At 46.8% G+C, this 14,654-nt stretch overlaps 1 protein-coding gene across 7 annotated transcripts in view; it reads right to left on the bottom strand.

The window, feature by feature from the left end:
• The window catches only part of FTCDNL1 (formiminotransferase cyclodeaminase N-terminal like), a 116,041-nt gene that overhangs the window by 86,497 nt on the left and 14,890 nt on the right, over positions 1-14,654 (bottom strand). For 6 of the 7 annotated variants that reach the window (XR_012724736.1, XM_075317586.1, XM_075317592.1 and 3 more), the window contains one exon: positions 2,561-2,679. Coding sequence is in view for 6 of the 7 variants with exons in the window: in XM_075317586.1 (XP_075173701.1) it covers positions 2,561-2,675 (115 nt within the window). In the remaining variant the exon portion in view is untranslated. The remainder of the gene's footprint in view (positions 1-2,560; positions 2,680-14,654) is intronic. The other variant, XM_075317589.1, reaches the window with a different exon arrangement.

Here is a 14,654-nt window from a genome sequence, read left to right as displayed (position 1 = left end):
GCTAGCAATGTCGCAGAGTGTAAAGCCCGCTTAAGTCCTAAATATAAGTCCTACTGTCACAATTCCTCTATGCAGAGCATCTTGCCTTTGGAGATGCTCTGCTGCACTTTCCTGATTTACCTAGCTGGCAGTCTGATTGAAAGCACTGGATTCCATGTTGGTGCCGATTACTCAGATATTCCACCTCCCTGATAATTGCTCAGGCTTCTTTACTGAGCATGCTTGCCCAGAACGTCGCAAAGTTGTATTCTCTGGCTCTGCAGTTGTGCTGTTTGCTTGTGTCTCTGCTAGTATTCTGATCTTTATTCTCTGACCTGGGACTGTTATTTGACTCCTTTCTGCCCGCTCCCTGTTCCTGTCGTGACCTCCTGCCTGTTTGACCTCGGACCGTTACCTGACCACATCTCTGCTTTCTTCCTGAACTTATTATGTGCTCTCCTGGATTTCCGACCCTCGGTTATTGCCCTGACTACACCTCTGTTTTCTCCTTGTGCTCATACGTGTCCTCCTGTAACAAACCCTGGCTTTCCTGACTACGCTTCCGCCCATACTTCCCGTAAGAATTGGCGAGCATCACACTTACCCTGAAAATAAGCCTTAAGCCTGCTTTAGACGTTGCAACACCCCCATCGTATGTGTGGCACGTTCAATTTGTTGAACGTGCCGCACAAACAATTAACCCCCGTCACACGTACTTACCGGTCCATACGACCTCGATGTGGGCGGCGAACGTCCACTTCCTGGAGTGGGAGGGATGTTCGGCGTCACATCGACGTCACGTGGCAGCCGGCCAATAGAAGCGGAAGGGGCAGAGCTGAGCGGGACGTAAACATCCCGCCCACCTCCTTCCTTCCGCATTGTGGGCCGGGAGCCGCAAGACGTAGGTAAAATCTGTTCATCGTTCCCAGGGATGTGTGCTACCCCGGGTACGATGAACAATCTGACGTGCAATTCTAGAGAAAGCTACGATGTGTATGCGATGAACGTTTTAACGTTCAATCGCACGTACCTGTCACACACTGCAATGTAACTTACGATGCCGGATGTGCGTCACTTACGACGTGACCCCGCCGACACATTGTAAGATACATTGCAGCGTGTAAAGCACGCTTTAGTTGCGGTTCAATAAAGAAGTGTCCATGCAGCTAAAAAACTTAAAGAATACTGGAGGACACTGCATTATGAAAATTAGACACCCCCAAAAAAGGGAAGAAGACAGAAGACCCCACAATCATAGTGACCAGACACTGAATGGGGGGACCTGCAGTGGACTGCACAATGACACACATCAAATTGCACACCTACATCAGATCACACACCCACACACATCAGATCACACACCCACAGACACACAAACATCAAATCACACACAAAATCACACATCAGGTCGCGCATACACACACTCACCACATCCGGCGATACCGATTGCTTCAGGCCTGCAGGTGAACCTGGGACACAGTGCAGTGGAACGCATAGAGCATCTGTGGTGGAACGCATGGATGCATTCCACTGCTGAGTCCTATATGTGTTCCATCGCAGGTCCTCGTGCTCCACTGCACTGTGTCCCGTCTTCCCCTGCCGATCGGAAGCAATCGGTATAGCCGGATGTGGTGAGTAAGTGTGTATGCGCGATCTGATGTGTGATTGGGTGTGCGACCTGATGTGTGTGTTTGTTTGTGTGTGCAATCTGATGTGTGTGCGTGTGCAATCTGATGTGTGTGCGTGTGCAATCTGATGTATGTGAATGTGTTGGCCAGAAGCAGGAGAGCACCGCTGTGAAGCATACCTGGTGGGAGAACCCACCGAGGATTGCAGGATGATCTGGGAGCCATGCAGACGACCATGATCCGGTAAGTATGATTCTCCTGGGAAGGAGATTCTGTTTGTTTGGGGGGTTCACTTACCCCCAACTGTGTTTCCCCAAGAATAAGCCCTACCTGAAAATAACCCTTAGCGCTTTTTTCGAGCCAAAAAGAGAGTCTAAGACAGGGTCGTAATTTTTGGAAAAACACGGTATGTAATGCTTATAATTGTTCTTCATCCGACTACAGGACCTAAAAACAATGAAGACGCGAATCTTGTGAAAACCAAAATCTGTGCCAGTTTCAAAAACCTTTGGCCTCGACTTTATATGCCAAATGTAAGGTCATCATGACACGATGTGATAATGGCCAAAAGAGAAGTAGATAAATGAAGCATACGTAATAAGTACATTCTGTCCACCACAGACATGACTATTACACGCATGTTACAGTTACTGACGGCACAGGAGCTGATAGATTTCCCTCCTGAGACTATGTGAAGCACATAAGAAGAACACTATGATCTAAACTCTAAAGCATTTTCAGATGTCCCCATAGGTAGTGTAAAAACCCAGATACAGTCCTGCAAAGTACAGTACTTTAGTGGCAATGACTATTTGCTGGACTTCTCCATATCTGATTAGATGAGTAATATCAGTACAGTAAGAAGCTAATATTGACATACAGGAAATCTGAGTGATGCCGATCTTTCCGTTCCTGTAGAGATATTGTGCATCAAACGGTCATTCTGTACTTACCACAGCTATTAAATAAAGCAGCCTTTGCTATTCTCTCAATATTACTTTTATTCCTGGCTTCGGAAACATTTAACAGGCAGGCTACTAAACTCTTTCCAAATTTGCAAGATGTCATTCTGCTGTGGAGAAAAAAAGCATAAAGACATGAAGCATTTATTATCCATTAGTGTGTAAATACTCTGCAGCACATTAAAGCATGTAAAATAAATGTCGGACCCTATATCAAACTTTGGAATTCCCAAAACTTCCAACATGAAAGTGAATCTTTCTTTTGTATAATGTTTCCTGTGTATTTACAAGTTGCACCACCTCTGGTTTATTTTAACAGTGGTGCCAAAACCCAACTTTTTCCTCTTACAATTTTCAACATGACCTGACAGATAGTACAAATGGTCACAGCATGCTATCACAATAGTATCACACACTAAGGGGTGCTTTACACGCTGCGATATCGCTAAAGATTTATTGTCGGGGTCACGGTGTTTGTGACGCACATCCGGCGTCGTTAGCGACATTGCAGCGTGTAACACATACGAGCAACCTTAAACGATCGCAAAAGAGACAAAAATCATTGGTTTTGGAGAGGTCGTCCAAACACCAAAAATCATTGTCTCGTACATAGCGATGTTGTTCATCGGTCCTGCGGCATCACACATCACTATGTGTGACACCGCAAGAGCGACGAACATCTCCTTACCTGCCTCCACCGGCAATGCGGAAGGAAGGAGGTGGGCGGCATATTACGTCCCGCTCATCTCCGCCCCTCCGCTTCTATTGGCCGGCCGTTTAGTAGCGCCTGAGGGAGGGATTGTTCGGCGGTCACAGCGACGTCGCTGACAAGGTATGTGCGTGTGACACTGCTGTAGCGATAATGTTCACTACGGCAGCGATCACCACATATCGCTGGAATAACGGGGGCGGGTGCAATCGCGCTCGACATCGCTAGCAATCGCTAGCGATGTCGCAGCATGTAAAGTACCCCTAAGGCCCTGTGCCCACGGGTCAACGTACCCGCGGATTTTTCCGCAGGTTTACCGCAGCTGCTCCCCGGAATCCGCAGATATCCATTGATGCGGTAGTTCTGCGGAGTTGTTGCGGTAAACCTGCGGAAACAGTGCCGATTTCGTGCAGAATTCCGCAGGAATTCCCACCCTCCATAAAGGAGGAGCAAGAATTCCGCAGATATGTCCGCATGAATAATTGACATACAGTTATGTGCAGCTGCGGGACATCCACAGCATATTCCGCAGCCGCACATACCGCACCATTGATACACCACTCCCCAATCCCATAGGATAACATGGGGAGTGTCTGTACTTGCGTAAACCTGCGGATTTATCTAGAAAATCCAGATAAATCTGCATGTTTTCCATGGCAAAATCCGCGGGTACATTGTCCCGTGGGCACATAGCCTTAAGGCCGCTTTACACGCTGCGACATCGCTAGCGATGTTGCTAGCGATCGCACCCGCCCCAGTCGTGCGTGCGTCACGGGCAAATCGCTGCCTCTGGCGAACAATATCACTGGTATGCGTCACACCAACATACCTTCCTAACAACGTCGCTGTGGCCGGCGAACAATCTCTTGTTTAAGGGGGAGGTTCGTGCGGCGTCACAGCGACGTTACATAGCGGGCCACCAATAGAAGCGGAGGGGCGGAGAGTAGCCGCATTAACGTCACTCCCACCTCGTTGCCGGAGGACGCAAGAACGCTGTTGTTCGTCGTTCCCGGGGTTTCACACGTAGCGATGTGTGCTGCCTCAGGAACGACGAACAACATGCGTCCAAAACGAGCAATGATATTTTGAAAATGAACGACGTGTCAACAATCTACGATTTGTGCCGCTTTTTGGATCGTTAGCGGTAAGTTCGTAGGTGTCAAACGCAACGACGTCGCTAACGACGCCGGATGTGCGTCACAAATTCCGTGACCCCAGCGACATATCGTCAGATAAATCGTAGCGTGTAAAGCGGCCTCAAGTCTCAACTAGGTCAGTTTTTCACATACTAGTGCTGTTTTTCACTGACAGAACTGGTACCTATTCTAGTATATGGGGCTGTTCAGATGTCCTTGTAAGGAGGACATATCTGCTTTTGATTCGAGACACAGATCAAACTCACCAGTGCAAGTAAGACCTGAGGAAAAAAAGCAAAAACAAAAACCAAGTACTCTAAAATAAGTACCGTATTTTTCAGATTAAACATGCACTTTTACCCCCAAATATTTGGGAGAAAAATGAGGGGTGCAAATGTTGCTTACCGGGGATGGTGGAGAATGGTCACATGAGCAATGCCATGAGCGCTGTGCTGGAGCTGCGGGTGCTTTGCTGTGCAGGGGCTGCAGGTGCTGTGCTCTAGCTGCAGGCAATGTGCTGCAGCTGCACTGTGCTGGGGCTGCAGGCGCTGTGTTGCGCTGGGGCTGCGGGCGCCATCCTGAAAATGTTGGTGGAGCGGACTTCAAAATAATGGCGCCCTTAGTTGGCACATGCATAGATGAAGCTCTCAGCTCAAGATCTCATCTGCGCACACACCACCTCCGGGGCACCATTTTCCTAAAGTCCGCTGCTGAGAAATTAAGGGTCCGGAAGAAGTGCGTGCGTAGATGAGATCTTGAACCGAGAGCTCCATCTGTGCACGCGCCGACTGAGGGCACTATTATTTGGAGTCCGCACCACCGACATTTTCAGGATTGCGCCCGTAGCTCTAGTACAGTGCAGCGCAGCTCCAGCACATTGCCCGCAGTCCCAGCATAGAGCCCGCAGCCTCAGCATATCAAAGCACTCTCGTCCCGCAGCCCCAGCACTATGAAGCTTCAGCACAGCGCCCGCAGCTCCAGCACAGCAGCCCCAGCACAGCCCTCGCAGCATCGCCCTATTCTACTGCCCCTGCCTCCTATGAACCCGCTTCAGCACTGCTGCCGCCTGCTCCCGGTAAGACACCACCGGATTGTAAAATGGACCCCCTTTTGTTTGTTTTTTTTACTCTTTTACCTCTAAATTTGGGGTGTGTCTTATAATCTGGTATGTCTTATCAACCGAAAAATACGGTAAATAAATACCAAGAATGCATGTAAAAAAATAGGGTACTTAGTTAGCATTACTTTGATCAAAAAAAACGTTAAATCATCTCACCACGTCAAGGTGATCCATGTTGGGACGGTCCAAGCATCTAATATTTAACACCTTACCCAGTCGTGCTCAATCCTTGTCCACATTTACGTCCCTAGACATATGGTAAAGTTTTAAATATTATATGCTAGGACCATCCCAATATGGGTCACCTTGATGTGGGGAATGACTTTTATAGGTTTTTTTTAATCAAAATAATATTAACTAATTACCCTATTTAATGTATATGCACTATTTAAGTACAGTACTTATTTGAGGGTATTTGCTTAGTTTTTGCTTTTTTGTTGGGTGTTGCTGTTTAATGGCCAACGTGAACTTGTTCCTACACATTGCATGTATACAAACGCATATTCCAGTTCATTTCTTTTGGTTTTCACTAGAGCAAATATATGGGTCCATGAAAAAAATAGGACAGTATCTGTATGCCATCCGTTTTCACGATTTGGGTATGTGCACACTGAGTCTATTTGCTGAGTTTTTGGAAATAAAAACTAAACGGAATCTACAAGCTCAGTGGCATGGGATGTCTTTTAGGGCTCGTGCACACGTTGTTGTAATTGCATGCATTTACGCTGCGTATAGCACTGCAGCGTAAATGCATGTGTCCTGCGTTCCCTGCACAATCTATGAAGATTGTGCATGAGACGTGCGCACGATGCTTTTATGAACGCAGCGGTTTGGGTGCTAAAATTTTTACCCAAATCCGTGCGTTCATACAATGAGCCTGTCAATTATTCCGTGCGCTATGGATGCAGCTCCCACTCTGTCTATGGTGGGGGCAGCAGCCAGAGCGCATGAAATCGGCTTTTTTGTACAAAACAACTGCATCCATTATGCAGTGTTTCTGCAGCGATTTGAAGGGCACATGTGCTGTCAAATTGCTGCAGAATATTCAGCAGTTACGTGCGCATGAGCCCTTTAAGGCTGGAAACACACCTATGCGTGTAAAATCGGTCCGAGTTGCCTGAAAAAAACTCGGACGATTTTAGTTCACGTTAGGTCAGTGTGCAATGCAAGTGTGATGCTTTTTTTTAATTGTTTCCAGGCTAGCAGAGCGTGAGTAATGTGTGTGTGATCCGTGTGTGATCCTTTTTTTTCTCAGCAGCTGTCATCTGCCATGCAGCTCTGCTACATGGCCGCTGACAGCAGACACATACAGAGCCATGTAGCAGAGCTGAATGGCCGCTGACAGCAGCCACAGACAGAGCCATGTAGCAGAGCTGAATAGCCGCTGACAGCAGATACAGACAGAGCCATGTAGCAGAGCTGAATAGCCGCTGACAGCAGACACAAACAGAGCCGCACGATCAGAATGAAGTCGGATGAACGTCACCCAACTTCATTGTCTCATTGTCATCCTGCGGCTCTGTCTGTGTGGCATGGCCTGATTTTCGGTCACCAGCGAAGGTCTCACCGGTGACCGCACATCCCCTGAGTGACCGCAGTGAACCGCGCTATCAGCGGTGCCGTCACTGAGGTTACCCGCGGTCATAGCAGAAGTCCTCCCGCTGAGATCTGTGGCCGCGGGTAACCTGAGTGATGTCATCGCTGATAACGCGACTCACTTCACTCGCTGCGGGGAGCTCACAGAGAGTGGTCGTGGTCTGTGACTGCTCTCTGTCAGCTTCCGATGTAGCAGAGCTGACAGCGTCGAGGGACCTCTGTGGATTAGGTCGCACCTGGAGGGGTATTTGGGGGTTTAATAAAGTGGTGAAAGAGGGGTTTTTTTGTCATTTATTTCAAATAAAGGATTTTTTGGTGTATGTCTTTATTTTCTTTATCTTACAGGTTAATCATGGAAGGTATCTCGGGGAGACGCCTGCCATGATTAATCTAGGACTTAGTGGCAGCTATGGGCTGCTGCCATTAACTCCTTATTACCTCGATTGCCACTGCACCAGGGCAATTCGGGATGGCCGGGTACAGTCCCGGGACAGTCTCGAATCTAATAGATGCGGCTATTCCGGGCGGCTGCTGGCTGATATTGTTAGGGTGGGGGGCTCCCCATAACATGGGGCTCCCCATCCTGAGAATACCAGCCTGCAGCCGTGTGGCTTTACCCTGGCTAGTATTAAAATTGGGGGGAACCGCACGCCGTTATTTTATAATTACTTATTTATGTTTTTAACTGCATGATATAGACCCGCCCACTGGCAGCTGTGATTGGTTGCAGTGAGACAGCTGTCACTCATCGTGGGGGCGTGTCTGAATGCAACCAATCATAGGCGCCGGTGGGCGGGTAAAGCAGGGAATACGAGATTGAATAATGAGCGGCCAGCTTTTTCAAAAGAGGAGAAGCCGCCGGAGCAGTGTGAACGCCGTGCAGCGCCGCGCCGGTGATCGGGGATCGGTAAGTATGAGAGAGGGGGGGAGAGGAATAGACAGACAGAGAGAGAGAGACCGACAGACAGAGAGACACCGACAGACATACCGACCGACCGACAGAGAGAGAATAGAGACCGACTGACATTAATCGCATGTTTCTCAAAACACTGGAAATGAGTGAGGTCTCACAATGTCGGTCAATCTCTATAATTGACCGACATTGTGAGACCTCACTCATTTCCAGTGTTTTGAGAAACATGCGATTAATGTATTTAGAAAAATGAGTGTCACTAGGATGGTGTGAGTGCCGGTCCGTGTGACATCCGTTTATTTACCCGCTCCCATAGACTTGCATTGGAGAGACTCACGCGAGAAACTCTACAAATAGCAGCCTGTGCTGCGATTTTTTTCTCAGTCCGATTTGGACTGAGAAAAAAATAGCAGATGGGAGCTGCATCATTGTTTAACATGTGTCCGAGTGCAATGCGAGAATTTCTTGCATTGCACTACTGCGAGAAAATCGCAAGTGAGAAGCCGGCCTAAGGCCTCTGACACACTCACGTGAAATTCACGCACGTGCCGAGAGACACGTATTTTCCTTGCGTGTTGCGTGCAGGTAAGTACGTGTCTCTGGTACGTGCGGGCCACGTGTGTTCTCCGCATGCTATCCGCGATAACATACGGAGAACAGGTTATTTACATACTCACGTGGTCCTTCCTGCTGTCTGTGGTGCTGATCTTCGGTCTCCAGCCCTCCCGTCTTCCCGCTGCTGCTGCTTCCGGCCGCAGTGAAGTGAATATTAAATGAGAATAATGAGCGGCGGTCAGCAGCAAGAGGCAGCAGCGGCAGAGACAGGAGTGCTGGAGAAGGTGAGTTAAGGTTTTTTTTCTCTGACACGTGTGTTTTCTCCAGCGCGTGTCACATGGGACCGCATCCACACTACACCCGTGTGGTACGGGTGCGGGCCGTGTGACACCCATGGTGCCGGAGAAAACACTGACATGTCAGCGTGCAGAAAAATGCACACGTACAAACGCACACAGACACACGTTCCGTGTGGTTTTACGTGTGTGTGTCTGCTACAATAGGGTAGCATTGCTGAACGTGTCTCCGTGCCGCCGGTACGTGCAAAAAATGGCAAACATGTACCGACGGCACGGATGTGTGTCGCAGGCCTAAGGCAGATTCCGCTGCATAAAACTGTTTTTGAAACCTAATAGAAAATGCTCAAAACAATGAACATATGCATTTCTGTAATAAAATTACTTTGTGCTCATGTGTTTAGGCTTTTGAGTGTCTTTTAATCACTTCAGTTTTCTAAAACTGCCAAGCGGTTAAAAGAAGTGACATGTCCATTCTTCTCGTGTTTTCCACTCGGAAGATGCTCTCTACTCTACAATACAAGTCAGTAATTTGTGGAAAAACTGAAAAGATGCACAGAAGATGACTGGACATGTTTGGAACATTTGCTATCAGTTTTGCTTAAAAAAAAACAAAACACTAATGGTTTCTTCATTATTCAATGGAAAAAGGGGAAAAAAATTACTGGAAAACGACAATAAAAAAAGAATTTAAAAAAACACTGGAACACTCAAAAAAACATGGGAAAACACTCAAAAGAAATGTGGACTGAAAATAAGTGTCCAGAAAACGCTCAAGAAATGATTGAAAAAACGACACAGAAGAATCTTCAGGAGAAAAAGCTCCAGGGTTACCTGAGGCTTCTTCTGCTTGGAAAACTCGCCAGGTTCACCTGAGTTTAAAAGTCGTTTGGTGGACATAGATGGTTTCCATTCCAAAACCTCATCAAAAAGTCTCAGTGTGCAGCCTCAGGTACTTGTATGTGCAGATGGCGTTTTTTTAGGTGTATTCCAGGCAGAATCTGAAAAAGTGCTGCATAAGCATCTCATAAGTCCATAGTTCAAAACATAGACTCCAGTTCAAATATTAACCATGACCTACAAAGTCATCCACAACCTGTCTCCTCCTTACATCTGTCACCTAGTCTCCTGGTACCTACCTGCACGCAACCTCAGATCCTCACAAGATCTCCTTCTCTACTCCTCTCTTATCTCCTCTTCCCACAATAGCGTACAAGATTTCTCCCGTGCCTCCCTCATACTCTGGAACGCTCTCCCCCAGCATATCAGACTCTCTCCTACCGTGAAAAGCTTCAAGAGGAACCTGAAGACCCACCTCTTCCGACAAGCCTACAACCTACAATAAGGCTAGAATCACACTTATAAGTGTAAAATCGGTCCGATTCTAATGCCAGAAAGTCGGACGATTTTAGTTCACTTTTCATCAGTGTGCTGTCAGTGTGCAATCAGTTTTTACCCTCAGCAGCTGCTATTCATGTAATGTTATTTACAGAAGCATTTACATTGTTCTCTGCTACATGCGTGAAATGTATTGAGAAAAACGCATGTCACTAGGATGGTGTATGTGCCGCCCGTGTGACATCCGTTTTTTTTCACGCACCCATAGACTTGCATTGAAGAGACTCACACGAGAAACTCACCAAAGCCCAGCATGCTGCGATTTTTTTCTCAGTCCGATTTGGACTGAGAAAAAAATAGCAGATGGGAGCTGCCTCATTGATCAACATTGGTCTGAGTGCAATGCGAGATTTTCTCGTATTGCACTTATGCGAGTTAATCGCAAGTGTGAAGCCGGCCTTACCCTCAGTCCAGTACACCACTGCGCAACCAGTTCTGTCCTCACCTACTGTACCCTCACCAATTCCCTGTAGACTGTGAGCCCTCGCGGACAGGGTCCTCTCTCCTCCTGTACCAGTCTGTTTTGTACTGTTAAAGGGAACCTGTCAGCAGAAATTTTGCCCTAAACCTAAATGTTTCCCCTTCTGCAGCTCCTGGGCTGCATTCTAGCAAGGTTCCTATAGTTATTCTGCCCCCTTTTATCTTGTTAATTCTACCACGGGGGCGGGCTGTCTGTTGTCCGTTACTGTCCCTCCTGCCGCTTTAGGCCAACCCCAACGCTCATTTACATACCTCAGGACGCCGCCCAGTGCGTCCGAGGTCTCGCGCATGCGCCGTGCACAGTGGGACTGCTGGTGACATTGCGCAGGCACGAGCTTATGGCCGGCGCTGTGATTTCCATCAGCAAGTTCCAGACCATAATCCCGTGCCCGCGCTTTCCCCTCTGCCTCCACCATTCTGCGCATGCCCTGGCCAGATGACCAGATGATCGGTGGTGTCCTGCTCCGCTCCTCCCATCTATTTCCTGCTCCAGGGCTAGATGGGAAAGAGGTGACGTTGGGTCATCTGGCCAGGGCATGCGCAGAACGGTGGAGGCAGAGGGGAAAGCGCGGGCACGAGATTATGGGCAGGAGCTTGCTGATGAAAATCACATCGCCGCCCATAATCCCGTGCCTACGTCACCAGAGGTCCCACTGTGCACAGTCCCGCTACAGTGGCACGGCGCATGCGTGAGACCTCGGACGCACTGGGCGATGTCCTGAGGTATGTAAATGAGCATTGGGTGACGGCCTAAAGCGGCAGGAGGGACAGTAACGGACAACAGACAGCCCGCCCCCGTGGTAGAATTAACAAGATTTTCAAACTGAAAGGTACCACTTTATAAACTATTTATTTTGATCTAAAAGGGGGCAGAATAACTATAGGAACCTTGCTAGAATGCAGCCCAGGAGCTGCAGAAGGGGAAACTTTTAGGTTTAGGGCAAAATTTCTGCTGACAGGTTCCCTTTAATGATTGTTGTACTAGTTTTTATGTATACCCTTTTTCACTTGTAAAGCGCCATGGAATTAATGGTGCTATAATAATAAATAATAATAATAAGAAGAAGAACTAATGCAAAGTGTGGTCAAAATGACATTGTTGTGCACAAGTTCCATCTTACATCACATCTTTTAACTGCTTCAGGATTCAAAAACCCTGAAATGGTTAAAAGAAGTGACGTGCTCATTCTTTGGAGTGACTTCTGTTCGAAAGCCACCCACTCTATAAATAAAGTACAGAGTGAAAGCCGTAAGTATGATGGTAAAGCCGCTGGTGAGGGTGACTTAGGAAAATGAATGCCAGCATTTTACTGAAGCATCTGGTTGCGCCAGCTTCCAAGTGACACCATGTGTCTTGGGAAACCTCCATTTTTTTTTCTTTCATATGAGAAAACTGATGAAACTCTGATGAGAAAGGTGAGGCTCTGACCAAACAGTGATGAAAATCTGATACGAAAAACTAATGGTGAAACTTGGTGAGATTTTCTGTTCAAGAAAAATCACTTATGTCTGAATGAGGACTTAGGGCGGCTTTGCACGTTGCAACATCGCACGTGCGATGTCGGTGGGGTCAAATCGAAAGTGACGCACATCCGGCGTCACTTTCGACATCGTTGTGTGTAAATCCTAGATGATACGATTAACGAGCGCAAAAGCGTCGTTATCGTATCATCAGTGCAGGCTCCGACTTTTCCATAATTATGCTGCAGCGACAGTTACGATGCTGTTCCTCGTTCCTGTGGCAGCACACATCGCTGTGTATAACGCCGCAGGAGCGAGGAACTTCACCTTACCTGCCGCCGGCGGCTATAGGAAGGAAGGAGGTGGGCGGGATGTTTACATCCTGCTCATCTCCGCCCCTCCACCGCTATTGGCCGCCTGCCGTGTGACGTCGCTATGACGCCGCACGACCCGCCCCCTTAGGAAGGAGGTGGGTCGCCGGCCAGAGCGACGGTCGCAGGACAGGTGAGTGCATGTGAAGCTGGTGTAGCGATAATTTTCGCTACGCCAGCTATCACAAGATATCGTTAATTTTTAGAAACTGACTCTGTTCATGATACAGGATTAATAAATCAAGGCAAATGCCAGAATTATTCTTTATAAATATATAAATATTTTATCAAACAATGCGATTTGAAAACACACAGACAGTGCAATAAGTGATTTGCCGCGGATTAGCTGCGAATTTGCCGCGATTTTCCCAGGTTGTTTTTGATTTTCGCAGGTTGTTCCCTGCGGATTTTGCAGGCTGTACTGCAGAAATCCGCAGGTACCTGCGGAAAAGAATTGACATGCTCATTTTCTCAAGAAATTTTCTCAAGAAATTCCTCTCAAGGAAATTTCTTGAGAAAAATCCGCAGCGTGCGCACAGCTATTTTTTTTTCTCATAGGATTTGCTGGGAAATGTCTGCACAAAGATTGCAGACATTTGTCAAGAAATTTCCGCAGCAAATCCGCGGGTAAAACGGCCTAGTGCGCACAGAGCCTAAGGGCTCACTCACACGTCTTGCCCGGATGAGTGCTATCTGTTTTTTCACAGATCGCACTCATACCTAAAACCGGCTATGGCGCTGTTCACATGTCCATTATCTTCTGCAAAAAAAGTGGTCAGCGCAAAATCTGAGACACATGTCCTATACTGATTCGATTACTTAGGGGATCAAATACAGCAATGAAAGTCTGTGTGTCCATGAAAAAATTGGACAACACTCGACATCTGTGTGCTGTCTAGTTTTTGCTGACAGAAGAAGGTGGTGAACTGTTTTTTACTCATCAGTGAAAAAACTGATGAAACTTTGACCTAACTCTGATGAAAATCTGATAATTCTCTGATGAAAATCACTGGTGAAACTCAGTCCGTTTTTTTTTCCACATGACAAAAAAAAGAAGTCTGAATGTGGACTAACTCATGTACTTGCCAATGCAATCTGGAGGGCTTGACGTGGCAGTGGGGCAAGTGCATCCAGTCTTCTCCTATAGCTAAATAGTGAATTTATAAGCTACAGTATATCACAAAAGTGAGTACACACCTCCCATTTTTTAAAATATTTTAAGTACATTAAGTAATGTGATAGACAGGCCTCTATTCCTTATATTTAAAGACTCTATAGAAACTGGGTCTGGTCCACTGGATTGGCGGCTAGCAAATGTGGTACCAATATTCAAAAAGGGATCTAAAAGGGAACCTGGAAACTATAGGCCGGTAAGCTTAATATGCTATTATGCAATATCTCAATGTTAATAAATGTTTAACTCATATAACATATCAGCATGGATTTATGAAGGATTGCTCCTGTCAAACTAACCTGATCAGCTTCTATGAGGATGTAAGCTCTCACATGGACCGAGGAGAATCATTGGATGTCATTTATCTCGACTTCGGTAAAGCATTTGACACTGTCCCACATAAAAGACTTCTAAGTAAAATGAGAAAGCTTGGGCTCGGGGAAAATGTATGTAGATGGGTAGGTAGCTGGCTTAGTGATAGAAAACAAAGAGTGGTTATTAATGGTGCATTCTCAGATTGGGCCAGGGTTACTAGTGGGGTACCACAGGGGTCTGTACTGGGACCTCTACTTTTTAATATATTTATTAATGATCTGGTGGATGGCTTACAGAGTAAAATATCAGTATTTGCAGATGATATAAAACTATGTAAGGTAGTTAACACAAAGGAGGACAGTTTGCAACTACAGATGGATTTGAGTAAATTGGAGAATTGGGCTGAAAAATGGCAAATGAGGTTTAACACTGATAAATGTAAGGTTATGCACATGGGAAGGAGAAACAGATGCTACGATTACTTACTAAATGGGAAACCGCTGGGGAAATCAGACATGGAAAAAGACTTAGGCATCTTAGTCAATAAGAATCTAAATTGGA

This window comes from Anomaloglossus baeobatrachus, chromosome 7, assembly GCF_048569485.1.
Source record: "Anomaloglossus baeobatrachus isolate aAnoBae1 chromosome 7, aAnoBae1.hap1, whole genome shotgun sequence".
Taxonomy (NCBI): Eukaryota; Metazoa; Chordata; class Amphibia; order Anura; family Aromobatidae; genus Anomaloglossus; species Anomaloglossus baeobatrachus.
Note: the sequence above shows the minus strand (reverse complement) of the source record. Positions and strands in the feature narration are given on the sequence as shown.